This window comes from Tubulanus polymorphus, chromosome 1 (assembly GCF_964204645.1).
Source record: "Tubulanus polymorphus chromosome 1, tnTubPoly1.2, whole genome shotgun sequence".
In the NCBI taxonomy this organism is placed as follows: domain Eukaryota; kingdom Metazoa; phylum Nemertea; class Palaeonemertea; order Tubulaniformes; family Tubulanidae; genus Tubulanus; species Tubulanus polymorphus.
Genome location: NC_134025.1, coordinates 8,991,801 through 9,018,240, shown reverse-complemented (window position 1 = coordinate 9,018,240; position 26,440 = coordinate 8,991,801). Strand labels below are relative to the sequence as shown.

The 26,440-nt window shown below is 36.9% G+C and overlaps 4 protein-coding genes across 5 annotated transcripts in view; all 4 read right to left on the bottom strand.

Annotated features, from left to right (window-relative positions):
• The window catches only part of LOC141915112 (atrial natriuretic peptide receptor 1-like), a 29,226-nt gene extending 29,145 nt beyond the window's left edge, over positions 1-81 (bottom strand). Inside the window, exon 1 of the mRNA XM_074806515.1 lies at positions 14-81. The gene's annotated coding sequence lies outside the window, so the exon portion shown is untranslated. The remainder of the gene's footprint in view (positions 1-13) is intronic.
• Positions 82-1,811: 1,730 nt separating this feature from the next.
• On the bottom strand, positions 1,812-5,027 carry LOC141900516 (receptor-type guanylate cyclase gcy-13-like). The gene is made up of 7 exons (XM_074787474.1): positions 4,969-5,027; positions 4,382-4,491; positions 3,698-3,901; positions 3,462-3,611; positions 2,749-2,942; positions 1,949-2,084; positions 1,812-1,816 (listed from the first exon to the last, which is right to left on the bottom strand). Exons 1-7 carry the CDS (start codon positions 5,025-5,027, stop codon positions 1,812-1,814), a joined length of 858 nt encoding a protein of 285 aa, XP_074643575.1.
• A 1,370-nt stretch (positions 5,028-6,397) lies between these two features.
• On the bottom strand, positions 6,398-20,160 carry LOC141909753 (sperm-associated antigen 17-like). Its single transcript, XM_074800356.1, has 38 exons — positions 20,012-20,160; positions 19,637-19,777; positions 19,297-19,551; positions 19,096-19,258; positions 18,813-19,016; positions 18,543-18,727; positions 18,272-18,419; positions 17,571-17,749; positions 17,317-17,454; positions 16,945-17,221; positions 16,610-16,837; positions 16,412-16,531; positions 16,039-16,164; positions 15,298-15,473; positions 15,049-15,203; positions 14,730-14,908; positions 14,469-14,647; positions 13,320-13,478; positions 13,041-13,152; positions 12,588-12,791; positions 12,335-12,493; positions 12,076-12,129; positions 11,115-11,384; positions 10,856-11,031; positions 10,585-10,750; positions 10,342-10,529; positions 10,117-10,258; positions 9,126-10,023; positions 8,889-9,043; positions 8,599-8,801; positions 8,381-8,486; positions 8,089-8,229; positions 7,892-7,975; positions 7,669-7,805; positions 7,267-7,527; positions 6,942-7,086; positions 6,640-6,761; positions 6,398-6,550 (listed from the first exon to the last, which is right to left on the bottom strand). Exons 1-38 carry the CDS (start codon positions 20,099-20,101, stop codon positions 6,539-6,541), a joined length of 6,837 nt encoding a protein of 2,278 aa, XP_074656457.1. The 5' UTR covers positions 20,102-20,160; the 3' UTR covers positions 6,398-6,538.
• A 282-nt stretch (positions 20,161-20,442) lies between these two features.
• LOC141908091 (carboxy-terminal kinesin 2-like) lies at positions 20,443-26,348 on the bottom strand. Of its 2 annotated transcripts, XM_074797925.1 has the most exons (14): positions 26,192-26,348; positions 25,842-25,991; positions 25,664-25,742; positions 25,164-25,533; positions 24,930-25,086; positions 24,448-24,627; positions 23,566-23,691; positions 23,320-23,469; positions 23,044-23,148; positions 22,780-22,959; positions 22,511-22,681; positions 21,334-21,472; positions 21,098-21,237; positions 20,443-20,953 (listed from the first exon to the last, which is right to left on the bottom strand). In XM_074797925.1, the coding sequence occupies exons 1-14, from the start codon at positions 26,192-26,194 to the stop codon at positions 20,747-20,749; spliced, it is 2,157 nt and encodes a 718-aa protein (XP_074654026.1). In that variant the 5' UTR covers positions 26,195-26,348; the 3' UTR covers positions 20,443-20,746. The 2 variants fall into 2 exon arrangements, with proteins under 2 accessions (XP_074654026.1, XP_074654034.1); XM_074797933.1 differs by lacking the exon at positions 24,448-24,627.
• Positions 26,349-26,440: the final 92 nt, after the last annotated feature.

Below are 26,440 nucleotides of genomic sequence, written 5' to 3'. Positions count from 1 at the left end.
TCTCTTCGAATACCTGACTTCCGAGGCCTGCTTTTCTTTGGGTATCGATATTTATGTCATCGTATTCAACTTTCCAAAGCATGGCGTTGATTTCAGATTCCAATTGCTTCTTTCTTCAAAGATAGAGAGCGCGTGAAATAAGCTTATATGGGTTTTATTGCCAATGTTCATATGTTACCGATGTTATCGATCTGGAGACGAAGAATAATACCAAATACAGAATTTCTATCTACACTGGTCATATTTTCAAAATGAAGTATCAAAGTTCCTAGACAACCGTACATTTTAACATCTCCAAAACAAAATTGTTAAAAGGGATAACTTTTTATCTTGTTAAAATATACTAAATAATTACTTGCGTAGGTTTTGAATGAAGCCGGCGACTATCAGCAAGCCTATCACCAGACACGTGCCGAACCCAATTAGGGCGTTTCGAGCTGAAAGATCGGTTTATCAATCGTTCATTGGATGGATAAGTACAGACTTATTGATTAGATAATGGACTCATATGTATGGTTGAAGAATTGTTCACAAATGGGGCACATTAATTTATGTGAAGGGCTCGAGCATCAAAATGATTTCCTTATAGGGTATCCATCATTACGCTGACGTCGGCCACTGCTAACTTACTAGTGTTATCGGGTGGACAAAGTTCCTCATAAAACCCACAGGGGGGTGTGTCCAATGGATGTTGTCCATCAGGTGTATCCCAACGTAACCCCGCCATTTCAACGATTGTCTGCAAAGGAATAGCAGTCTGACCGTCTATATATGCATATAGTAAACAATGACATACGAGATTTTTTTGAGAGCTTGTTTTTTACCACGCATTCCGTTATGCTTATTATACGTTATGGTTCCGTTATGCGATGATGTTTTGAATTTAAATGCATCGTAGAATATATCGTTTAGTTGCGCAGTTTATATAGAACAATATGCTTTATTTCTTTCTTATTTCCTTTTGTGAATAAGGTCATGAATATAATTTTCAAAAAACTATATTCCCTGACAGACATACTTGATTTCTAGCCGTCATCACAGCTTCCAACACAATATCTCTCTCACCGCTTGGGTTTCTATACCCCCAAAACCAATAGTTTGGTTCTCTGTCGGCGTATTCATCAATAGCAACGTCACCTGTCACACCTGACATCGAGCGATGAAACATTTGAATGGGAGAAAAATAATTTCTATCTACATCAATACGTCACAGTGCGCGGAAATCATTAATGGGCATGTTATCATATATAGTATTGAAAAACTTTCTGGAAAGATACGATAGGATAACTTGATAATTAGGAAAAAGTGAAATATAAAATCGATTGATGATGTGCGGAACACTGAATAGTACGCCACAATCTGAACGGAAGTCGTAGAAGTTGTATCAAAAGATCTTACTGAGTTGTCGGTAATTACTAGTTGCGCCTCTGTGATTGATATCGATGTGTGATAGAAGGAACGATAGCAAATAAAGAACTATTGCATTACTTTTCTGTTCGATGCTTTGTTTTTGCCAGTGGTTTCCACCCGACGATGTATAATGTGGGTGTGGAAAATTGCATCGTTTCAGCATGAATGATAACTAAAGATGTATACTCAAAAAGCAGAAACATAAACGATAGAAAACGGCTTTTCTGTTTGCTTCAAAAAAAAACTCGCAATGAAAATTGACAAAATGCACGTTGCCTTAAAGAATAACTTCATTGATGATATTTTCTGATATTTAGTGGGAATGTTTTGAGGTAGCATAAGCAGCTCCAGAAAAAAACAGGCTTATAATGCGATTCAAACCGGTATCTACTTGGAAAATGTCAATCTAAAATCCAACGAAAAAAAATTAATGACCTTTCAAAATCTGTGCAAAATGTTTAAGCCGATAGATTCGGGATCTAAGATCTAATTCAATTTATGTAAACATGCCGATGAAAAATAAGAGTGCGTGATTTACCCTTGAATATGTAGTTTTTGCTGCGGTTGAACATTGCTCTCCCGTTATTTGGATTGCCTTTTTCCAACAGCGTTTCGTGTAATAGTCTACCATACAGATAGAATGTATCGTGGAGAAATGGACTGTAAACTCCACCCTGGAAAATTCGATTAGGAGAGTAATAAAAAGGCAAACAAGAGAACAACCGCCAGCGCTAAGTTGTCGAATTCGCGTAAATGCTCCATGCATCCAGTTGGAAATTACTAAAATCAGCGTAAAAATTTCCAAATATGGAATTGGATCTAGGAATAGCCATGAACCCGCTCAAATTCGTCATCAGATATTGCTTGAGTCGTCACTGTATTTTTGAGTTCCAATTTGTATTTCCAATTCAAGTTACTAATTGTAAGTCGTTATCTATTTTCTGGTGATCTTCCCAACTACGCCGACTTGAGCTTGTTTGTTTGACTGTACTGTTAATTAAGCCAGTCATCTTTTAGCAATGAGTACTTACAATTAGTTCATGATCCATCAGAAAACTGGAATTCCAGGGGGCTTCGAGCATTTTCGTCGGCATCTTCTTTCGCAGTTCAATTTCAGATTGGCCATCATTTGCCGAAGACCAGGACATCTTATTGAGAGTGGAAGAAGTATAAATATATATGATATTCAGTATAAATATCCATGACGATCCAGGAATATATCGATACTATTTGCATATACAGTCGAATGAATGATTAAATCGGATTATAAAAGGACAATGAAAATTGAATCTATGCGCACTCAGCAGAAATCTGACATAAGGAGCCACGAATCCTCACCATAAGAAGCGATTTAAATGCATCTTTTGCTTCGTCATTTCTCGTGTCGTTTTCGACAAACCAATGTCGAATTCCGATACGTTCATAATGCGCTCCAAGCCCTATGTAAACGTACTCGGGTGATGACATGCCTAGATCCCAAGCTTTCAGCATCAGCTTCCTAATTTGTACATTTGTACCGCACACGATGAAAACTGTAATTTCATACATATATACATATAAAAACTAGAATTGGATATGCACCGTTGGTGACACAAAACAAGAAAGCCTATACATGCCATTGGCCATGTCGGCAGTTATGTTTTTCAGAAATAACTTAAATCTTTAAACTTTAATGGTACTTTAATCGTTACCATAAACCATTCAACATTGAAACTTTTGAAGAACGTTCTGCGTTTAATAATGATTATTACCAGGGCCCAGTTTCACAAACAAGTTTAACTCGTATATCGAATTAGGTTATACTGAATTAACGACGAAATGAATCAATTTGACATTTAACCTTTTTGTAAAACTGGACCCACGACGGATTCAGAGCTATCTGCAATGTGGATAAAAATAATAGGCGGCCAAAATATACCATATACCTATGGCCTGCGAGTGCTGAATGTGCGGTATACATAAGAGCGGATATCACAGGAAATATCGTTCACTGAAAATTCCATTTCAATTGATATTAATAAGTGCAGTTTTATCAAATAAACTCAATTTACCTCGCGCTCGTTTGTTTACTCTCTTTAATCGATCGATCAGCCATTCTTCGTCATTAATTTCATTTGTTTGGTACGTAATCGTTTCCGAAATAGTGATATTCGTTTTGGGAAATTTATCTTTGATCCCCAGATACGCGTAACTACAAGTTCCTGTACAACAACAAAATGTATAAACTCATCTGAAGTGGAAAGGTGGTTACATGTATTCAGTGTATAGGTATTGAAAAAGAACTTACCGGAGTCTCTTAATATGAGCGCTACTCGGCCCCAACCAAAATGCCACAACAGTTGGATCAAAGCATCTGCAAATTTCGTGTACGTTCCCAGTACACGTATCAGCGTGTCGAATTCAGTCTTATCGCTCAAATACGAGCCGGTGGAAACCCAGCTCAGGTGTGGTACGTTGTAGAACGATGTCAAATAAGCCACAGGTTTCGTGTCTGGAGCGAATGAAAAGTCCCAAAGAGTACCGGCCGGGTAATTCAATTTTGCAAATTTTACATTAGCCTACTCATGAACAATGCCTGTTTGGATGAGGTACAACTTTCAAGACGAAACATGATTATGATGATTTCCAGCATGTAGCAGCTAGACATTTATATCAATCAAACTATAGATAATACGGAACCCGTTTGATACTACAATTTTACTTTTGCCCACAAGATTCGTATCAACGATTTATGTACATTACAGTAATTAAACTATCGATAAAAAGAAGGCAAATGAATAAGGCTTACACGAAGAATTTCTGCGGTGTTGCGTAGTTTGCATTGCCTATCGGGGAACTGTCTCAGACCAGATTAAAAACTCGGAGTCTTGGCATATTTACCAAGTGCGGGGACTCGTTATATCTTTTATAGTGTGGCGTTAAGAATTTATTTTAAGCCAAATTATTCAACATTTTCCAAAGCCTCACTTACTGGGAGAGTTAGGAGGACCAATGATAACATCGACTTTTTTGTTAACGATCAAGTCTACGGCTTCGCCAGTTGATAACTTCGGTTGGTTTTTCGTATCTCCGAATAAAAACCTGAAATAATGAGCTGTAGTATGGTGTCACTTATCCAGTTTGCATTGATTCTCGTAATGATTTTGAAAAAATATAAAGAAACAGATTTTCCTTAGAAAAAAGCAGAAACATGCAGTCCAATAAACTTTTATGTTCACTGGACCGTCACTTTAAAACTCTAAACTCTTAATAATTCAATCAAGTGGCACCGCAGTTTATTCATTGCCCAATTTGTGCCAGATTCAGCATTTCCAAATTAGACCGCCATAGCCATAACCACAATTCGTTTTATTTATTGTAGAGATGTTGTAATACTGATAATGTTGAAGAAAATTCGAAAAGGTTTCTAATTGTCAATGCTTATGACGTATAAAAACTGACATTTTCAAACTGGCGCAACTGTAATGATTCACGTGTGGGTTCCAACCATGATCATATCACGATCGGGATGATTTTCGACGAAGCCCTATATTAAACGCTGAAACTGCTGTGACTTACGTGAAGTTGTGCTCAAGAAGATAACCACTTGACCTGAGTTTATCCAATGCTATCCCCATTGCAGCAGCGCTTGCTTGATAGGAAAATATAAACGAAATATCGTCTTCTCGGGTCATAAATCCGACGCGAAATTCCCGAGAATTAACCGTAGGAATCGACAGGAGGGAGCAAAGAACCAATCCAAAAGTTATAGATTTGTTTGAGGAAACCATTGTTTCGCAAAGACCTTTAGAGTCAGGCACTGATTGAAAGAAGAGAGTGCGGTTACTTATATATTACCTTCACGAATGTCACCGTCATTGGCGGTATGATAATCGATACGATCTCCTCTGGAAGTATAACTCTAAGATCCACTTGATTGGTTTCGAGTTGCCCCTTTTCTCGATGCCATAACACAAATAGAAACATGTATGTGTATTCCAACTAAGATTTTTTGGAATAAAATGAAGTATTCATAAAAAACTGAAGATGGTCTCGATATACGCAATTTCCTACATTAACAGAATGAACAAAAGCTCCAAGAGTTCATTGAATGGTAATATTCTTGCGGATTGGTTTTCAAAACTATGAACTTATCCATCTTCGATGCACAGATGGCTATTCGCGAGAACTGTTTCTCAATTAGCTTCGAGCAAATGGAAGCAATGTGAACCGGTGCCCAATCAAGTGCGATCAAGGATGATTTTCTGACGTAAAAAAGCCATGTTCAAATGAATCTGATGAGCTCACAAGATGGAGCTTATTCCAACATTCGTTCTTCTGCTCTGCAAATCGAAATTGACTTGCATAGTTCCTCAGCTCATTTCACCGAATCTTTTACCCATCACCCAATTTTGTAGCTGTTATGCATCAAATGTATGTTCGTATAAAACATATGAGCAAAATTAACAAACAAAAAACCCTTGTATATCTTATTTTGAATGGAAATCTGTATTTACTCCTTACTCAAAAACTATTATTCGTTCAAGATAGACGCTAACATCGTTGATGGATTGCATTGTTGCATTATTGAGGAAATCAATGTTTAGACGAACGTGGTATGTTTCATATGGATGGCGAACCTCTCAAACATAAGGCTGCCACGACGAGGGAATGGAATCCTGTGATATCTTAGGAATGTCACCCCGATAATTTTTCAGTCGAGTAACTGATCCATCTTATTTTTATCTTGGTTTCGTATTCAAGTTATATTCGTTAAAAGTGTTAACTGGTTTGAATTAGCTCGAATCAAATAGTAAATTCATGAGAGAAATTTAAACCATGTCTTCTATGGATACCGGTACAACTTTCTTACATCACTCGTTACGGCTTAGATTCGAATCACAGCACACGTGGAAGACCGATACATGTGGTTGAATCCTCTCCTCAGAAAATAAACTTGGAAGTGAACAACACCAACACAGAAAGTATCATATATATTACTATCAAATTGAACAATTTATTCATGAATAAAAATCAGACAGAAAACATAAATACCACTTAACGATATCGTAATTATCACAATTTTTCATTATTATCATAACAGTGGCGAGGCTAAAATCAACGATGGATGAATGTACGTAGATTTCTTTCAAGCAGCAATCTGAAATAAAATCAACCACAACTGATTAGATAACTATAATCGAGGAAACCGGGGTGGAATTTATTGTCTGTACGACAATGCATCATTACCTTCAGTTCTTTACGTGGACGGATAATTCCTTGAGTATCAGGTGGATTTATCGACGCTAATCTAACCCCTTTGGCGAGTGCGGACGGTTGCTCGTTGTCGCATTCATTGGCCGTCATTACTAGTATGAATGTTAAGGATGATCTGGAGGTTCTGCAAACTCTGTACCAGAACTAAATCGGATGATTTACAATAGCAATCGACTACGGAATTACTAGAAATTTTCAAAACGGGGTCAGCTACCCCGGTACTTTTTTCGCTAGGCACAATTTTTTTATTTGAAAAATCTTTACGAAAAGGATATTTGCTCTGATCGGAAGTGTTAGAATTTCAGTCTCTGTCGTGATTTCAAGATCATGCATTATTGAACCGGTACCAAACTCGCCTTCGACTCCAACAGCTATGGCATAAATTTCAAGGGTCAATTTAGCTTTCATTCCTGCAGCGACCTTTACGAATCGAAAAAATAGAGAACATACATTCACTCTGAATCAATAGGAAATAAGTAATAAATGATGCAATTGAATAAATTCTTCACTACTCAGTTATAGAAATCATTAGATTTAACGAGAAATACAAAATCAATCTTCCATTAAGAGCTTATGGAATAAGATAGAACAAAAACTCACCAAGCCAGGATTGAAGATGACTCTAAGTCCAGTAGATGGGGGTGGTTGTCTAATTTTGAAACGACAGGCATCAATACCTACATTCTTCAGGTGGACGTTATAATGATAAGTGTAGCCTTCGCGTAAAGTTCCAAAGTTGACACGAGTTGGTAGTAATGCAAAACCGCGAAGTCCAGCCATCAATTTCTTTCCAATTTCTGTAGCACCAGCAATAGAGGATGTCATCACCTGACGCCTTACATTATCCTCAACATCCATAAACTATAAAACAAATTACTTATGCATGATCATGAATCTTCTAGAAGACAGGATACCCAAAATTCCTAAGCACACTACAATAAGCATCAATACCGGAGTAAGCCAAGCTTATGAGTTACTTTGTACATAAAAAGAATCAAGTACCTTATTATTGGGCTGAGCTCTGGGACGACCTGCATGGATATACGGTGGGAGAGGTATGGGATTCTTGCGTGGCTGACCCAATACATCGGTTTGTATACCAGCTGGAGTTGACTTTCTGACTTCTTCAATCTCATATACTAGAAATGATGAATATGTTGCTAAGATGTCAAGTCAGACAGATTATGAACTAAACGAATCATGAACAATGAAATACACTACATACCTTCTTCAGGATGTTCTGCTATGATTGGATAATGGCTTGATTGACTTTCATTGACGCTATAAACTCGATGTGGAGTCGGATTTCCTGAAAAAAATTGAAGATATAGATAATTGAATACAAACTTGTCTTAAAGTCTCTGGCCATAGATACCGAAGATATCAAAACCACACAAGGTTTTAGACATAGCTGTGCATTACCTGGTCTATCAGCAGAAGTATTTGTGAGGCCATGAGCAGGAGTTGGATTTGTCGGTCTGACGCCTTGTGGAGAACCTTGCCCATTTGCATGACTTGGTGTCGGATTTCCAGGGCGTAATTTATTAGGTGAATTACCAGCAGCTACAAATGGTAAGACATATTTGAGATATCATGCAATATATTGCAACATACAACATACTTAACATACTCAACCAGATGTGTACATTATTTCTATACTCTCTTGGTCTAATCATTCTTTATATGAGATGACAAGATAGAATGCAAATATTACCTGGTTGTGGTGGCGAAAAGGTACTGTGTTCACTTCTGATTGCCGCATCTTCATCCTGTCTGGGATCCTCTTCCAATTCCTTTAATATTGATTCCATGTTTGGAGCCTGAAAAAATGTTTTCAAGCAGATTTTACAATGCTGATCAAAACATTAAGGACATATTGTGGTATTTGGTACGACAAAAAAAAACAGATATAGAACATTTATGGATACAAACCTGAGATAGTATGTATGCTTTTCCCAATTCACTCTTGAAATATGGTGGTACAGCATGATTACGTAAAGCAGCACGGTTCTCCATTTCTTCAGCTAATTCACGCTGGTCTCGCTCCCAATCAGCCTTGGATCGTTTGGGTTGTGGGGTGGGAGGTGGTGAGGGAACAGGTGGTGCTGTGGCTTGTTCATAAACTTGACTTAAACCTTATATTGAATTAAAAACATTTGCATTCTAGGTTAATCACACAAATGTGGATGAGACAAGAGAGTTGGTACACATCTCATACTCACCATCCCTGATGACTTTTTGAGTGATAACTTGCGAAATCAAGTCAGAGGCATGTATCTTCTCTTCTTCACTGCAAGGATCTTCGATAGCCATATTTTGGATGGAAATTGTTCGTGCTTTCACATGTTCTGCATATTCTTGCAAACCTGTGCAAAGCCTAGATATTGCGAGAAAGACGTTCAAAAACAATTATTGAAAATGATTGGATATTGTGAAAAAAAATGTGTAAAGAAACTTACACATTACGCATATCACTAGTCATTGCGTTATACTGGACTAGTTGTCTGAGTTCCAGCACCTGTGGACATTTAGGCTGTGGTGGAAGTGGTGGAATCTTCTTAGCACTTCCAATTGCCAATCCTCGACCTAACTCAGTACCAAACTCTGGCCCATCTTTCTTGTACTCCTTAGCTGGTATAGTTTTCAGGTCTCGTGACCTCAGACCTGGTGGTATTATAGTAGCTTCATCGTAAGGCTTCAACCACTTCTGTGATATATTAGTTTGATGCGGTTTCATAATAGTAACGCCAGTCACTCCAGGATAATCGGGTAATGGCTCAATAATAACAGCTGCATTGGGATCTTCTTCCGAACAAGCAACAAACTCTGCCACATCCTCATAGCGTAATAATTCTGTGCCACTTCCATTTGAATGTATAATGAAAAAGCGTGGTGCATGCTGCTTGTAATAGTGAATCTTCTTCTCTGCATTCTTTACTTCAATCGATTCTCCTGATGATAACGATCCATTATCTTCCTCACCATTATTCATCAATACAATAACTTCACCATTGTGTTTTACGCTAAACACATTGCCTTCATTATCCATAGTTTCACAGATTAATTCAGAATGATGGCGCATGAAATACATTAGATCTTCACTCATCGTCGCAAATTCAAGATTGTTGTTAGGTTTTGGTTTGAAAACGACAGCTCCTTCGGGATCAACTTCGACTTTACTGCCATCACAATAATCAATATTGTAACTTCCATCTACTTGAACATTGATAATGGAACTAGATGCAAGAGTCGTCATACACTCGCCAGTTTCCATGTCAAATTCAACGGTTGCAAAACCTGGACATTCAACTTTGACATATTTCACCATAATCGTCTCAAGAATTGGTTCACCATCAGCTTAAAAATGAATGAAGATGGATGATAATGAGCATCTGCATGTATGAGCTGAATAAACTTCATTATATTCGTACACATGACATTGAGACTTACAATTTTCATCTTTTGGTGGTTCACTGATCACCTGAACAGGCTTGATGTACACAGTTATTCTTGTTTTATCTTCGTGTTCAACAACTGTTGATCCATCGGGTTGTTGACATATCATAACTTGATCAGCTCGACTCATAAAAATCTGAAGACACATAGATATTATTCAATTCATAAGACAGAGATGGCAGATGTTATGATACTCATTTCAATGCATTGAAGTCATACCTGCTTAGATTCAGGGTCTGTGGCTACTGAGAGAAGGACGTCTTTCACTTCTAACAGCTCCGTATCACCAGGTTTGGTACAGATTCTCTCCCCAGATGGTAGCGTTGTGATCCATTCACCAGGATCTTTTTCTTCCTCTGGTTCTTTTTTCTCTTCATTAGCACTTGGTTTTCGGGAACCACCTCGACCTTGAAATAAAAACAAATAGTCATAGTGTACCTTTTGTAATTTCCAGTTAAGGACAGTCAGTGTATGATATTTTAGTACCTTTCCTAGGTGACTCCGGCTTTTCTTGTTGTGACTGGCTTTTAGCACTACCACCACGCATAGGAGAACTTGTTCGACTAGCTGTTTGCATTGCTGCAGGAAATCCTTTCAAATAATTCACTGTTCCATCAGCATGTAACACCTAAATCAAAGCAGTTATTAAGTACAATGTTTCTGTTTCTATCATCTGTCTGCTTCATAGCAATTAAGAGGGATCAGCTGATACTAAGTTTTCATATGGCCATACCTGAAATGTTCCATCCATCATTGCTTTAACCACAATTCCATCTGGTGTTATCACTCTAGATGATTCAATCATAGCCGGTACTTTACGGTCGGCCTCGCAATCATGTATACCCAGCGACTTCACTGGATAGCACTGCCTTACATGAATTTGTTCTCCAGCATTACTGGGTCGAATACCTAAAGTTTATCATTACAACTTTTGAAAGTCACCTGGATTGCTGGTAATATGATTTGATATTTCAGTAGCCGTTGAAACATACCATATGCACTCTCTAAATTATACTTGATTTGCAGCCCATCTGGACATGTTATGAACATTTGTTGAAATGGCGTCGGGACAACTTCTTCTTCCAAGTCAAAGATGACTTTGAGTGGTTCTTCTGTTTCTACAACTGGCACTGATGACGGCTCAGGTGTTTTATCTCTTTCACGACTTTTTTCACGTTTGTTCTTGCTGGGTGATTCTTTTGTAACTGGTGTTGGGCTACGCACAGGAGGTGGGGTATATTGCTCCGGTTCTTGTTTGGATTCTGAAATAAGGCCAACCAATAAATATTACGAATTTACATCAATGTTAATGATCTACAATTTAGAAAATCATCATAATCAGAAAATTTTCATTTGAAATTCTAGTTGTCAGAGGATTACCATTTACAGTAAGTGAAAAGAATGGAATATCAGGCATCAATGAATACCGAAACCAAAAACATTAATTCTTCATCTACTCTACTTTACTCTTAGTTACCCAATAACTAATTAAAGGTAAATATATGAATGAGCTGAGCATTTTGTGACATAAGCATCAAAGCACCATTAAAACAGGGAGAACATGCCAGCAATTTGTCAAACATTATAAGCTTCACCATAACCAATCTGCAGATGTTTTGTTTAACTAAATCTTAACTTGGTTGGAGGGTATATTGAGTTACAACTTAATCATTAGTTCTTTTTCAGTCATGTTTATTTCAAAGAAAATCCAAATAAGACCTTTTGCATTGTCAACTTTTGGCCGAAATGGACTGAAAAATCTAGCAATGAAGGAACATAGAGATATGCATAGGGAAATATACACATCACCGTTCCTGAACTGGAAGTATTTTCCAGATTAGGTTGTACATGTTTGTACATGTTTATACATGAAGCTTTTTACAAATACAATGAACGTGAATGTAATATAAAGAAACAAGAACAAATATTGAAACATTTTGGTCAACATCATACCCAATGTATCACGACTATCCTGCCCACTGTCTTCTGCAGTGATTGGCCAACTATCTACAAATAGTAGATTCTGCATTCTCAGTTTAGCAAAAAGCAACGGAATACAATTACAGAATAGATTTACAAGTTTTTAGATACAACTGAACAACAAAACCTCACAAACATCAGGGTAGACTTAAGGCTCTTATATCACAATCAAATGAAATCAAAACTAAGAATGAGAGATCAACAATAATCTCAAGTAGCAAAATTCATTTACCTCCTGATGGTATTCCAGAATCGCCATAAGCACTGAATCCAAATACAACACCATCGGCCATTTGTGCAGTAAACGATCCAAATAATCCCACTCGTGATTTCTTATCAGCAGCAACAGCAGCAGCAGCAGCAGCAGTGTCAGCAGAATCTCCATTTTGAACTGGAATATAAAACAGTAAGAATATATCAATCATAGGATCATCAGTACATGTACATGCAATTTGTAAATACTTTTATCCAATATTGCTAGTCACCTGATTTTTCAGATTTTTCAATATCTGCTTTCTCTTCTTCGTCATCTATTTTCAGATTCTTATCAACCGAATTCATTGACTCTGGTGATAGTTTTATATTGTTTTCAGCAGCTTCAGCATCATCAGTTATATCTTTAGGATCAATGATATGTACATTGAAGACGTGGCCATCTTTGACAACAGTACTACGTACATAGGATGAACCTAGAAACCATGTAAGAGACTTAATCATAATATGTCATCATATTATAAATAATCGTATCAATTAAACTGATGCCCTTTAGGTATAAGTATGGATATAAAACACACAAGCAATAATCAATTTATACTTGAAAGAAAAACTTTTCGGACTTTATCTTCCGTTTTGTTAATGTGGGATTCTCTATATACAAGCAATAATCGTTTATCTAATGCAAAAAATTCCTATATGCACATATTTCATATGTTTCTTACCTTGAATGTAGTCTATTCTTTCTGTTCTGATAATTCCTCCATCTGAAGGGAACAAAGTTGATACACTACCAGACGAATGTATCAGATCATTTCCAACATCATAACCAGTGAACTGAAAATATCATCAATAACAAATGATTTCGTCATTCATATTGTAGGTCATTGATTACTAAACCAATCCAGATCAAAACTTAATATTTAGTGTAAATTCTTTTGGAAACCCGCTGCAGAGAGATCAACTTTAGCTAATCCAAACCAAGGAAAGAGCAGCATCCTTACTGGCCAAAATTCTTCCGGTTCTTTCTCTGTATCTGTTTGAGGTTCTTCAGCTGGTTTTTCAAGATCAGGTTTGCTGGATTTCCGTGACTTTGCACTTCCACGAGATCCTGGCCTTTTCTTTTTATCATCTTTCTCTTTTTCAACTTCCTCACGACTGGCCTAGAAATATCATAGGAATTAAGTCACTACATGCAAAACAAATTACATGTGTTGCTGGTGATCTGCAAATTGGTAGCATCAAAACTCTAGTCTCCTATGAATACTAAAGAATGTGACACAAATTATATCAGTTTGTGAATGTATACCAAGTTTATTTCAGAAATTAAACTGTGAACGATTTTGTGGCTTATTATGTGTGAAGATTGAAAATTGTGATCAAATGCATGAAAATGGATAGTATTGAACAGAAAGCTTATTCGAAATGCAGGTAAGAATCATTCTTTTTCAAAATAGGAGCATGCACTAGCACTGGTTCTACCTGGGGGTTTACAACTGAAACATTGCTCTCTATCTCAGGTAGTGTTTCAAATACAGGCAAATACATCTTTGCTTCAACTCTAGAGGATTTCGTCATTGATGAGTTCGGACGTGACGCAGGCTTTCGAGAACCTGGTCGATTCATAATACGTACATGTTTAGCAACTACTTGAGAATCTAAACTCTCCTCCTTAGATGATGCACAACAAATACGTAATATGGATTAATTCAATACATCAATGATTTCAGGTGTAAATTTTCTTTCAAAGTAAGTGCACATTTGTTGATCTTATAGTTTATCTTAAGTATTTCATTTATTAGGCCAGGAAGGGGTTTGTGAGAACATAATATAACATTGGGGCTGATCAACCCTTCCGGTGCTGACTTATTGATACCCTATAGTGCTGGAGATAATTTGAAAATTTTGAATAATTTCACCCTAGTGTGTTGAATAACGGGAATACCACTATAGTGCGTCTACATCACGACGCGAAGTATTATTAGTTACTGATAGTTTACTATGTTAGACAGGTACTGCTATCTTTCAAGATAATTACTAATTACTAACAACTAGATAATTACTAATTACTAATTACATCAATATACCACAGTGCGCTAAATCATGACAAAATAATCAACTCTCAGGTTATGATAATGAAAACATGATAATACCTTTTTTTGAGCAGATTTAGCACGCTTCTCCAATTTCTGGCGCTCCTTCTCTTCTTCCTCTTGTCTGATAGCATCTTGTTCAGCCTTCCATGATTTCAATGAATTCTGTCTAATGAATGGATCACTAGGGGTTGATGACCTTTCTTGACTTGATGATCGTGAACTACTACGGCCTCGAGCTACAAAACACACAGAAGCGAATTTTCCGGATGATAAATTCTTATTTTGATTTTGAAGTAAATCATCACGTCGAATTCTTACGAGATTTCTTAGGTGATTTGGAGCGATCTTTTTTCTTGCTAGCTGATGTAGGTCGGGATGCCGCTTCTTCATCTTTCTGTATTTGTTCCAGCTCCTTCACAAGCTGCGTTGCCATATGTTTAGCTTCCTCGCCCTTTGTCCATTCTGCTACAGACTCTGCTACATGCTCCAAATAGTTTCTACGTAGATTTAAATCGATTGAGGTTTACTCGAATTGATTTCAAGCCAATTTACTACATTTTTGATCTGTTGTCACTATATGGTTGATGATAATAGGTCTCTCAGTATGATATACGTACAAAAAGCAATGGAAATTTACCTAAAACCGACATTGGAATGAAGGTTCTCTTCCCAGTCAACAAAACTTTGTAGCTCCAAACTGTGGGGATTGTGAAGAATAACCATTAATGTATGATCTCGTTTATGATAGTATGTGTCTACATATGGCAATGTATATGCTGCTTTCTCTAGAACCTATATAAAAATTTTATGATTAAAAAGTAACAATTAAAATCCCGCAATTTTATAAAGAAGCCAAGGTTTTTTCAATGAGAATTGAATAGTTTACCTGTAGAAGAATATGTGGTTCATAATGCTCAGCAAAACACCACTGATCCAAATTGCGCATCTGAGCATCAACCACTTCATCCATACCTTCATCAATAGTTTTTTCAGGTTCGGGACTGGATGGTAGAGGTTCTATGACATTTCCTTCAGGATCAGTTCCAAACCTAACTGAATGCACTACAAAAAAAATTGGCATAATCATATTTCTGACCAAAATCACCTGTTAGCAATTGGGGGCTAAAATTATAAACTCATCGTTGATTATTTATTGACCAAAAGTAACCTGCAGCTTGATTCTCCCAAACTGCTGGCGCTTAGTCAAATGAAAATGTGTTCTTTGAAATTGGATAAGGGGTTTTCACAAGCATGAATATTCTTTTAAGTATGCTAATGTAAATTGAAAGTACATGTAGATAGTTCACCAGCGAATAGCATATAACTATAGACGCAGTTAGTAAGAAGATCGGAAAGTAACAAAAACAAAACTGTAACCAAAAGCAAGCAAAAAATTAGATATCATTCACTACTGAGGTGACTACACGTTTTGCTTTGCGCGATGAAGCAGAAATTTTGCATCGTTATTAGTATTGGCAGAACAGATAAAGATTATTCGAAACCTCGCAGAAAGCTCTGGCCTGGATTCAAAACCTTCAATGCAGGACTTTGAATCTAATTTTCAGAAGATGAAAATTTCTATGAAGCCAGGCCCCGAGAAAGTAGCTAATTTCAAAATGTTACACACGAGTTCCACTCAGATTATCGTCCATAGGTATACTGCTGTCTATCTTTGACAGGTCAATCTGATGGATGCTTATTTCCTCTTCTGTTTCAGTAATCGTGTCTGCAGATGATGATTTCAGGGGGGAAGCTATATATTGGGGAAAGTGGATTACATCATTACATCAGGGATGGAATTATTCACTTATCATAATCATAACAGGTAAACTATTGAAAGCACTAAATAAACATTATTATTAAACATGATAATATCTATTTAGCACTAAACATGATTGGATGTCACAATTTCATAATTCAAACTGGAATTGTAGATGAAATAAAAACAGTTAAAGCACACTGATCAAAAACTGATTTTTGGCTGGAACCGTAAAACTTACTTGATCCAGATGCTGGACTTTTCGTGCGATTTTTAGGTGATGGTGAACGCGACTTAAGAATACTTGGACCAGGGGATCGCGATCCTTGCTCGGCTTTGTTTTGCTCAGGAGTTCGGGCACCTGAAGGTGAAAGTATGCTTAGATGTGAGACAAACTACATCCTGCATAATAATTAGGTAAAGCTATGAACCCACGTACCAGATCTCAGACTCGAAACAGAGGTAGCTGCACTGTCCTGAATTTCGAGATCAAGTTCACGCTTCTCTTTTTTTGGAATCATGCCTTTGAAGAATGGATACGGATCATCCCATGGAATAGCATTCTCATGGGCTCCTTCACCTGACTTAGTCACAATGAATCCATTTGGATCAGTTGATGTTACATCCATACATTCGAATACAAACTGTTTGAATGCTCTATCAATCTCTACACAAAAAAATAAAAGCTTCATCATTTAGTTTCAAGCATAATATGTTTAGGCTTGAAAAGCCTATTTCATCTACCAGTTAACAAAAGCTTTTCAATTTACATACCTGAAGGCGATAAACCATCAGTGGTACAGAAATACAACAGCTCTTGTAGACGAGAAGCTCGTTCTTTAGCAATCCTTGAAACAGGACGTGGAAAACTATTCAATCCAAAATAGGGCAGGTAATGGAGCATCTGGGTCTCAGCTTCTTTTGGATTAAACCCATGAACAGTCTTCAAGTGGTTCAATCGCTGACTTATGTTATCGTGGGGACTCATCAGAAGGGGCTGATTGGGTGGTTCTGGTTTGGGTTCTGAGACTGGAATCTCTGCTTCCAATAGCTGAAATTAACAATGATATGTCCAAAATTAATTGTAAATTGTCAAGTGTTGTAGTATGTACTCTGTCTACAAAAATGTTTGCAGTTATTAAGAACCTTGCGTTCATCTTCTGACAGTCCAAGCTTGAATGCCATTGAGCTAAGATGTGTGGCTAGTTCTTGTGATAATCCATCAGGCTGCACAGCCGGAATAGTTTCACTAGGAAGGAGTTTATCTTCAGCGGTCGCAGTAACCTACAGCAAAAGCATGATAGACCGGTGCATAATATCAAGAGTGAGAACACTGTTCCTATGATATGTGGTGGGGGGGAGATGGGATAAATGAATCTAGCTATAGATTTGTTTCTTACCTGTTCAAGCATGCAATTTAGGATAAGTGGAACGCTGACACTCTCTAACGGAACTGTGGATAGCAGTTCATTATAATATCTCATATCAACTTCTGGTGTTCCAGGTGCAACCATTTCTTGAGAAGATGGCATTTTTTCAGTTTGTCGCTCCATCGCTGAGGCAGTACCTGACAATGCATCTACAATATATACATTAACATCATAGCATCATCATAATTATGAATGCGTGGATTATTTGAGTAAATTTGAAGAAAATACAGTTGCATTGCTCCAAGATATAGCAGAACCTAGTTAAAAATCGTGACGCTTTTGCAGTGACTTTGATAAGCATTAGAATTGTTTTTCAAGTGCTCAGTCGAACTTCAAATATTCTTATAGATTGTGTGTGAAAAAGATTTTTTGAGCAGCTCATTACAGATAACAGTCAGATGAACCGTGTAGAGTAGCCATAACACATCGCAGCCAACATGGGAATAAATTAGCTCATAAGAAATACAAGAGGAAATACAACGTTAACCCATTTTAAAACTCACGGAAAGCATTTTTCCATTTAAAATGTAACCCTCCTATAAACAAAAATACATGTTATTTCGACACTAGGGGTATCTTTCACTTTTCTGGCATTAGCCTAGAGAGCATTATTTTCTCAATATAATAATGGCTACATTTCGAAATATGTATCAAATAACAATCAGTCAAACCTGTAGCAGGTGGTGGATGGGCAGCTCCAAGTAATGGAATGTTTATAAGCTTGATGTTGTCAAGATAGTTCTGGTATTGCCTCTTAGCATCCAATAAGTCATAAATCATGACAGCAATATCCTCGAATAGATTTGTTCCGAATTCAACCTGAATTACACAAAAAAGTCATCAAAATGTACATCAAATTGTATATGGAAAAGGTTTGTTCTACAACATAAAGTAAAACCCTTATGAAATCTATCTACAAATATATCAATCAACTCTTAATACCTTTTGGTCATTATCATCCATATTTTCAGGGATAATCAACGATTTTACTTCATACTCTAGGCGAGCAACATCATGAAGTTTGGATGTTTGAGGGGCCTTTTGTAACAATGGCAAAACATCTCGCCAGAATATGTCCAATTCTTTTTGTTCTCTTAGTTTTTCTTGATAGGCTTCTTCTTCTGTGGCTGTTTGTGAAAAAGAAAACTATATTCAAGTACTACATGTAACATAAATGAGTCAGTTCAAGATTGAAGTAGGTAATAGACGTACCTAAAGTCTTTTCATCTTTTTCGACTTGGTCAATATCTGGATCAACATCTGCAGTCTCTGTCTCAAAACGTGAATAATCTTGGGATTTGAGTTTGATGATACAGTCAACATTTATCCCAATCTCGGAAAGATAGCTGATCAGATGGGGATGATTAAATCCTTGAACCAATATATAATGTTCAGGTCCATCATCAGGCTCATCATCTGTAGAAAAGAATAGAATTTTAAAATCATAACAGAATTACAATTCAGCATAAAACAAGTCAAGGTAAAATACACTTACCGATATATTTATTGTCCAAGTCTTCCTCCCCTCGCTTACGAAGTTTACTTTCTTTTTTCGGGGCAGGCGGATCTGGTGTCTTTTTACCACCACCTTTCTTTGGAGATTTACTACGATCTCGTTTATCACCTTTTTTGCCAGGTTTGTCCTTCTCTAAAGCAGCCTTGTAATATAAACCAACAAGTATATGACAATATAGGCTTCTAGGCCCTTGGAGTTGTATAAACACTGAATGACTCTTAAGCAGATATTTAAAAAATTTACCTTTTTCTCAGCATCTCTCCTCTTAAGGTCATTGCTCTTAATGTTCAGCAATCTGAATTTAAGCAGTTTCGCCAGCAATGGTAAAGGTATATCTTCATCATTATCAAGGTGAAGTTTACAGGATTCACATATTTCATAATTTTGAGGAACTTCTTTTGGCTTTTTACCCTTTGGGTTTCCGAGTTCTTTCACCTGCAGAATATTTGAACAGAAATGACGCAACATGCACAGATTTTAAAACAGAATCAGATACAACAAATAGCCAGTAGGCGCCTACCTGATTAAAGAGGTCAACTTGAGTTATGATACTGAACAGTCGTCGAGTTGGAACATTTATGACTGAAGCCAATGCATCGATATAGTTTTTATCTTCGGGTTTATTGGAAACCAAGAAAGTTATATTGGCATTCCATTTGTCCTAAAATTATTAAAAGAAAACCAATTTAACTTTATCAATTAATCATGCTTAGTTAATAGAATAGAAGGACAGTTGGCCTATAACATTTTTATCAAAATAAAGAAAGTCGACTGACAGCAGAGGGTCACGAGACTGTGCCCGTGGTGGGAGACTGGTCGAGAGGGGAGAGCCTCAGGACTCGGAGAGGATAAAAAAAGGATGTTGTTATTGTTGCGAGTAAATGAACTGACTTACATCAGTCAATGCAGTTTGAAGTATTGCTTGTTCCCATCGAGCAACTCCAGTCGCAGATCCTACACCACTCTTTCCTCTCTTTTTAGACATTTTGGAATCTTTTCATCTGTTTTACACCGATTAAACTTAGCAGACCAAATCAGTCGCCATATTTGTTTACAATCGTTGTCAAGGCCCATTAGAATGTTGACTGCGGATGTAATGATTTATACAACGGGTTCGAACCCGCTATTTAAACGCGCCGCTGTACGCACACATGTCAGAACCAGTTATTATCTCGAGATCAACGGGTCAATTTGGCCCTTAACATCCTCATTACGTAAAGATTAGTCGCCAGAGCATTATTAACCAACGACTGAAATGCATACGATCACTTCCATCCCGATCCGTGAAAAAATGTGAAACCAATTTAAATCATTGTTTGCAAAGCAATTTATTCCGAAATTATTTCACTGCCAGGTCTGGTACATACTTTTCTTACGAGAACATCACTCAGTTCAATCAGTGACTACGTAAATGATATACGGGTTATACCTAATATGGTTAAACTGGTATTGAAGTTTAAAAACATATACTTAAAATTCAATTAAGAATATAGTTACAAAAATTGTTAAAAAAGAATATTTTTACATAAATATTTTTACAGTTCTTACTCTACTACCTACTACATGTACAAATACCTATACACACATTTCTGAGAGAGAAGCATGGTATCATTCATATCAACAAAAAATTTTACATTGGCTTTTTTAATGACTTCTTCTGTGCTACGCCAATATGACACTGGTTCACCTTGGTAGCAAATCTCAACGAATTCAATGTTTCATTGTAGCTATCAACTTTTGGTGAGACGTTTATGAACATCAACGTTTTACTGTTTCCTCCAAGTGAATTCTTTAACAAATAGGTCAATTTGCTGTTTCTGTATGGTATATGCGGGTCCTGCAATAAGAACATTGATTACAATTTAACTTCATGAAAATAATGCCATACATTACTAACCTGTGTCCTCGAGATGGATTCATAATAAATATCATAGCATCAGACATTTTTAAAGGAATTGTTTCCAAAAATTCAGTGTTTTACCTTGTTGCCTAGTGCCATTATCACGTTTCCAAGATTACTGAGGCTTTTGTTGATCGCCTGGGTCTCCTTCAAACGATCTCCCTCCGATCCGGATTCTTTTAAACGTTCGCTACCAGCCAAATCCACTAGATTTAAAACTCCTACAAAATTTTTTTTTCAAAAGACAACGAAATTCAATCGCTTAAGATCTGACGGATTTCAGAGGTATTGTTATTCTGGATGAATTTAAAATATACCTTCATATGATTGATGTGTGATGGAATTTTTACATGACAGTTTGAAAATGAAGACACTGTGACTTCGAGACGAACGTGCATTACATTTTGTCTCAGCTACTGCTCGATTACGACTTGCTTTCAACAATAATGACAAAACCTAAAATCAATTGAACCAAATACAGGTGAATTGGATGTACATTGTACAATATATTTGGACAAGAGATTTAATGATTTACTATCACAACATTGTTTCCAGTTACAGACACATGAATTCAAAATTCCTTAATTTTCCTAAATATTTCATGAGCTGATTTAATAACAATTTTCAATATGTGGGGCCTTCAACATCAACATACTTCAGGGATGTAAATAATTTGCCACAGGCAAAGTGGTTTACCTTTCTCCTTTCTAGAAGAACGTACAACTATACATGTATTCATTTTGATTTTCACTTGCGTGGCTGTTAGTTTTGGTTTAAATATGTCCAGAAAACCATAAGAGCACTAGGAAGCATGACCCACAATTTGATATTGCCTGTGTGTTGCTTTGTATTTAGCATAAAAATCCAGGAAGCCAATTAAACAGTTCCAAAATCTTTGGCCTGATAGCTCATTTTATTCCTGATGAATGTGGCAATATGTCAAATGAATTGCTCACCATTTTGTGACTCCCAAAATTACGTCAGAGGTGCCGAAATTCCTGGAAATTCCAAGAATTTCCCGTATTCACGTCGGAAACTCAAATATAGGTCAACACAAGTAACTTATAGAAAGCGAAGAATTTTGGATGTTTTTCTCGTTAAATATTGCATCTTCCGTTCGAAGCTTACCAGCCTGACCTCCACGCATCAATTCTACTTGCTTCACGATAAAAGACAACCCCGTAAGTATTACCACTAAATTTTGTGCCGCGATTTAACATACTCTCGGCAGACTGCCAACCAACAGCCATAACATAGGTAAACCAAAAAATTTAGAGGTAACTGATTGATAAAGGTAATTTTCAAGAAAGATTAATGAAGAAAGTTACATTTGGGCACGCAAGTAAACATCAAACAGTAATGCTATGTGAGTCTAAAATGAATTTCCCAGATTGTGGGAAAATCTTTAATTCCCACATATTATCAAACTGAGCAATCCCAAGTTTTTTCCGATACTGTGGGAAGAACCGTGATAAATATGATGATGATACTCACTTGATCAGCGGATTCAACACTGATCGTTGTCAGATTTGTAACCATCACATCGTGACTGTTGTTGCCGGCGATTTTGATTTCGTGTTTAGTTTGACTATTGATTCCGTCATTGCCCAACAAATCTCTGATGGTTTCGTTGTAAATCTCCAGAAATGAAACTTCGAATGTGAACTGCAAACAGAGAAACAACAGAATACCGGTATGCAATATTTGGAACGTTTTCAATAATTCAAGCCATCATTAGGATGAAGATTATCATTTTACTTTACCTGCCATCCATTTTCCTTCATGGCTATTGAGGCATCAAAAACTTGTTCGACAGCTCTGGGTATCATACCTCGAGAATCGGCATTATGTAATGCGTCTGGACCCCCTTCCATCGTATATGTTTTACCGGATCCTGTCTGTCCGTATGCAAATATACATACATTATAACCGTCCAAAGCACTCTGAAATATAAATGAAACTCTGATGTTTCCAATTTTTATTTGCCCCACAATATTCAGTTATGCACACACATATATAGAACCTACCTGGACAAGCTGTGAAATTTCTAAGAAAGCATCTTCTTGTTTGGATTCAGGATTAAAAACACGATCAAACGTAAATTCGTGTTTTTTCTTCGAACTCATTGTTGTCTGGAAAATGGGAGTTACTATGAAATTCTCAATTCATGATACACTGTATGTGTGTGGGTATGGCCAAATAGAAGACAACATCATTTCACAGGTACTGTGATATGACTGATATTTTATATATCATACGAATCTAAATGATTTGAAATGAATTCGCCACTGATGAGAACTTACTTCATTTAGATCTTTAGCATCTAGACGTTCCATTTCAAGAACTTTGTTATCCTCTTGATCTGGAAAGTTCATGTGGCTTATAACACCATCTGTGATCTTCAATTCTTCACCAATCAGAGGTCGTACACGACAAAATACTCGTATATTTCCCTGAATATTGAGTAAAAGATAAAATATTTATGTCAGGTTGTATGATGCATTGAAAGTAGAAAAATATCTGCTCGAATAAAATACGAATGTACTAACCCTTAGTTCTTGAATTGTATTATGGAGTTTTCGGCGATTGGTTTCATGTTCCAATATCTGAATCTTCTGTTTTTCAATTGTTTCAGCTTTCTGTTTGTCTGATGAAGTCATGTCTTCAAGATTTTTCTAAAACGATATGTTTATGTACTGTAAGGGATGTGCATCTAAAAACAGCTGCATACATATTGTACTGAAGACATGTTTAATGTCTTTTCAGAGCGCCGACACACACTACACAGATTATTTGACCTATTGCTCTGAACTTAAACATGATATGATTTCCTGCTTCATGACCAAGCGCTTAAATGGACAAACCTGTGAAATATTCAAGTTGAATGTAAGCTGGGCATTATCTTGTGTTGTCTGATTGAAGTTTGTTTGTAAGTCTGTGAATCTGTTTTGTAATGAAGATAACTGTGTATTCAAACACTCGGATTCCCTGCACTGTATTTCCAACTTGTCCTGATGAAAAAGTTGTACGTTTGAACATTCATTATTTTGTAGCTACCGGCTCTTGAAATGATCAGATACAATAGTTTGAATTGATTGAAGAGAACTCCCAGCATTTTGGTGAATCATTTTTCCCAATTGATATGATCCCGAGAAGACATTTGATCAAGCGAGACTTGTGCCATGAATTTCAACGAACCTGTGTATCAGTCAAATTTGTGGTCAACTGTAATTTATCTTGTGTTGTTTGAGAATGGTTAGTTTGTAATTCTGTGAAGCGTGTCTGTAGAGAGTGTAACTGTAAATTCAATCTATCTGCTTCCTCCGACTTTTTTAACAATTCAACCTGACAATAAACACAGATGAATTTGGTTTCGCTGAATCCAGTGCAGTATACTTTAAAAGGTCCCCAACATGCATCATGCCACATACCCGAGTCGATTCAAAGAGTTCTGAAACTTGTTGTTTTTCCAGTTTAATTTGGGTACAGTTATTGTTTAGTTCTTCCAGTTGACCTTTTAACTCCCGCTCTACTTTGACAAGATCGTCCGTAGCTGTCTTCAGTTGCTGTTGAAGTTGCCTGGCTTCATCTTCGATTGAAGTTTTCTCTGACTGAAGAATAAGGCAACACCGAAGCGACACCATATCAGAGACTAAAATCAATGCCTGAGGTCATGTGAACCTCATCCGTATAGCCTTTGCAACAGATGACTGATTTCACGATTAGCCCCCAAAGGATGGGTCATGCAGGCTTCCGATTTATCCGTCAATTGTACAGTAGTAAGTTAAATATCATTAAACTTATCTAAAGTAATTCGGTTTTAAACCTGTGATGGACTTGGTTAATGTTAATTCGTTATCTCTGTGCAATTAATAATTTAAGCACGAATCGGAAGGACGTGAATTTCACAAACCTGTGTTTTATCCAAAGTGGTCTTGAGTTCCTCCTTTTCTTGCTCTATTCGCACAAATTTAACATTTGTTTCATCGATTTGTTTCTTCAAATCATTCGCTTCAGTTTGCATAGTGATTTTCTCTGTCTGAAGTCGCTGAATCTGTTGGTCTTTTTGGCTGTCATAAATAACATAAATGAGGGGCAAGAGGTTTTTTAATTAGAAAATGATGAAGTGTATAGATAAATCACCCACCTAATACTATCTTCCAGGTTTTTCAGTTTAGATGTCGCTTGTTCGAACTCATTTTGTTGCTTTGACAGAAGGGCTTTCTTCTTTTCGAGTTGTTCCTGAGCATCGCTTAGTCTTCCTTTCATATCCCAAGCTGGACGTTTCTTGCCAGCAGCTGGGGCAGCTGCTGCTGCTGCTGCTGAATTTGCTGACGCGGTGGTAGGTTTTTTGGTCGGTGGATTCAGTCGTGATAATGGTGCACGTTGCTGAGATGTAGCTGTGTTTACGGGTGGTTTACGATTTGTAGTAGGTGCAGTCGGTCTCCTACTAGTCAGGTCTTTTTTGATGACATTTGTGCCAGTTCTTGGAGGATGCAGAGCACCAACTGAATTAGCTAAAGAAGTGAATAGCATAAAACCATATGTTCAAGTACAAAATATCAATTTATCATTTTGAAATATCATCAAAATATCAAATGATGTCAATTATGTCCAAAAGCTAGAAAAGATGAATTTTTTGCTTACCTTTGCGTAAAAGTCTTGGACCTGTAGGCTTTGAGTGATCAGCAGCATCTAGACGTTGTCTCTTTATACCTGGCTCAGTCTGAAATAAAATTTAGTCTTATTAGCCTAGGCCTAAATCTACTTATTAGGTCTAAAATCCATGATAGAATTAACTAACCGGGGGGGATTAGATACTTACAGCATTAACAGGGCTTCTTGATCTCTTTGTTCTCGATGTTAGTGTTGGTAATGGGGGTGGAATGGATTTCGATGTTGACGTTGGTGCGGGTAACCTTGATTTAACGGCCGATCTCAACATGGGTAATTTACTCCGATTCGTATTCGGCTCCTAAAAATGAATCAACAAATTACTCGCAAACATTGAATCATTCATCAAGACCGTCATTCACTTCTTCATTCATTCGATTCAATAAATGTGAGAAAAATGAAGAAGACACAGAATCTTCTTCATAATTTTCTCTACACCACAAGTCAAAAACGCGAAAAAGTGAACTTTATTACCATTTTTAAACCATCCATAAAACCTACCATAATAATCTATTCCTGTGTTGTTTACGTGTATAAAGACTACAGGGATATTGGCGTTACGTATGTATTATCTTACACCAATTCATCGATCAAATAGTAACGGAATTTTAGGAATAATTCCACAAAAAGTCGTCATCGAAAATTTAAACAGGGCGGGCTAGTCGTTGCTGAACGGCAGTCCTCGGCGTCAGTTGATTCCCAACAGGTTCGAATCCCGTAAATATGCGTTTATTTATCGTTCGACTTCAT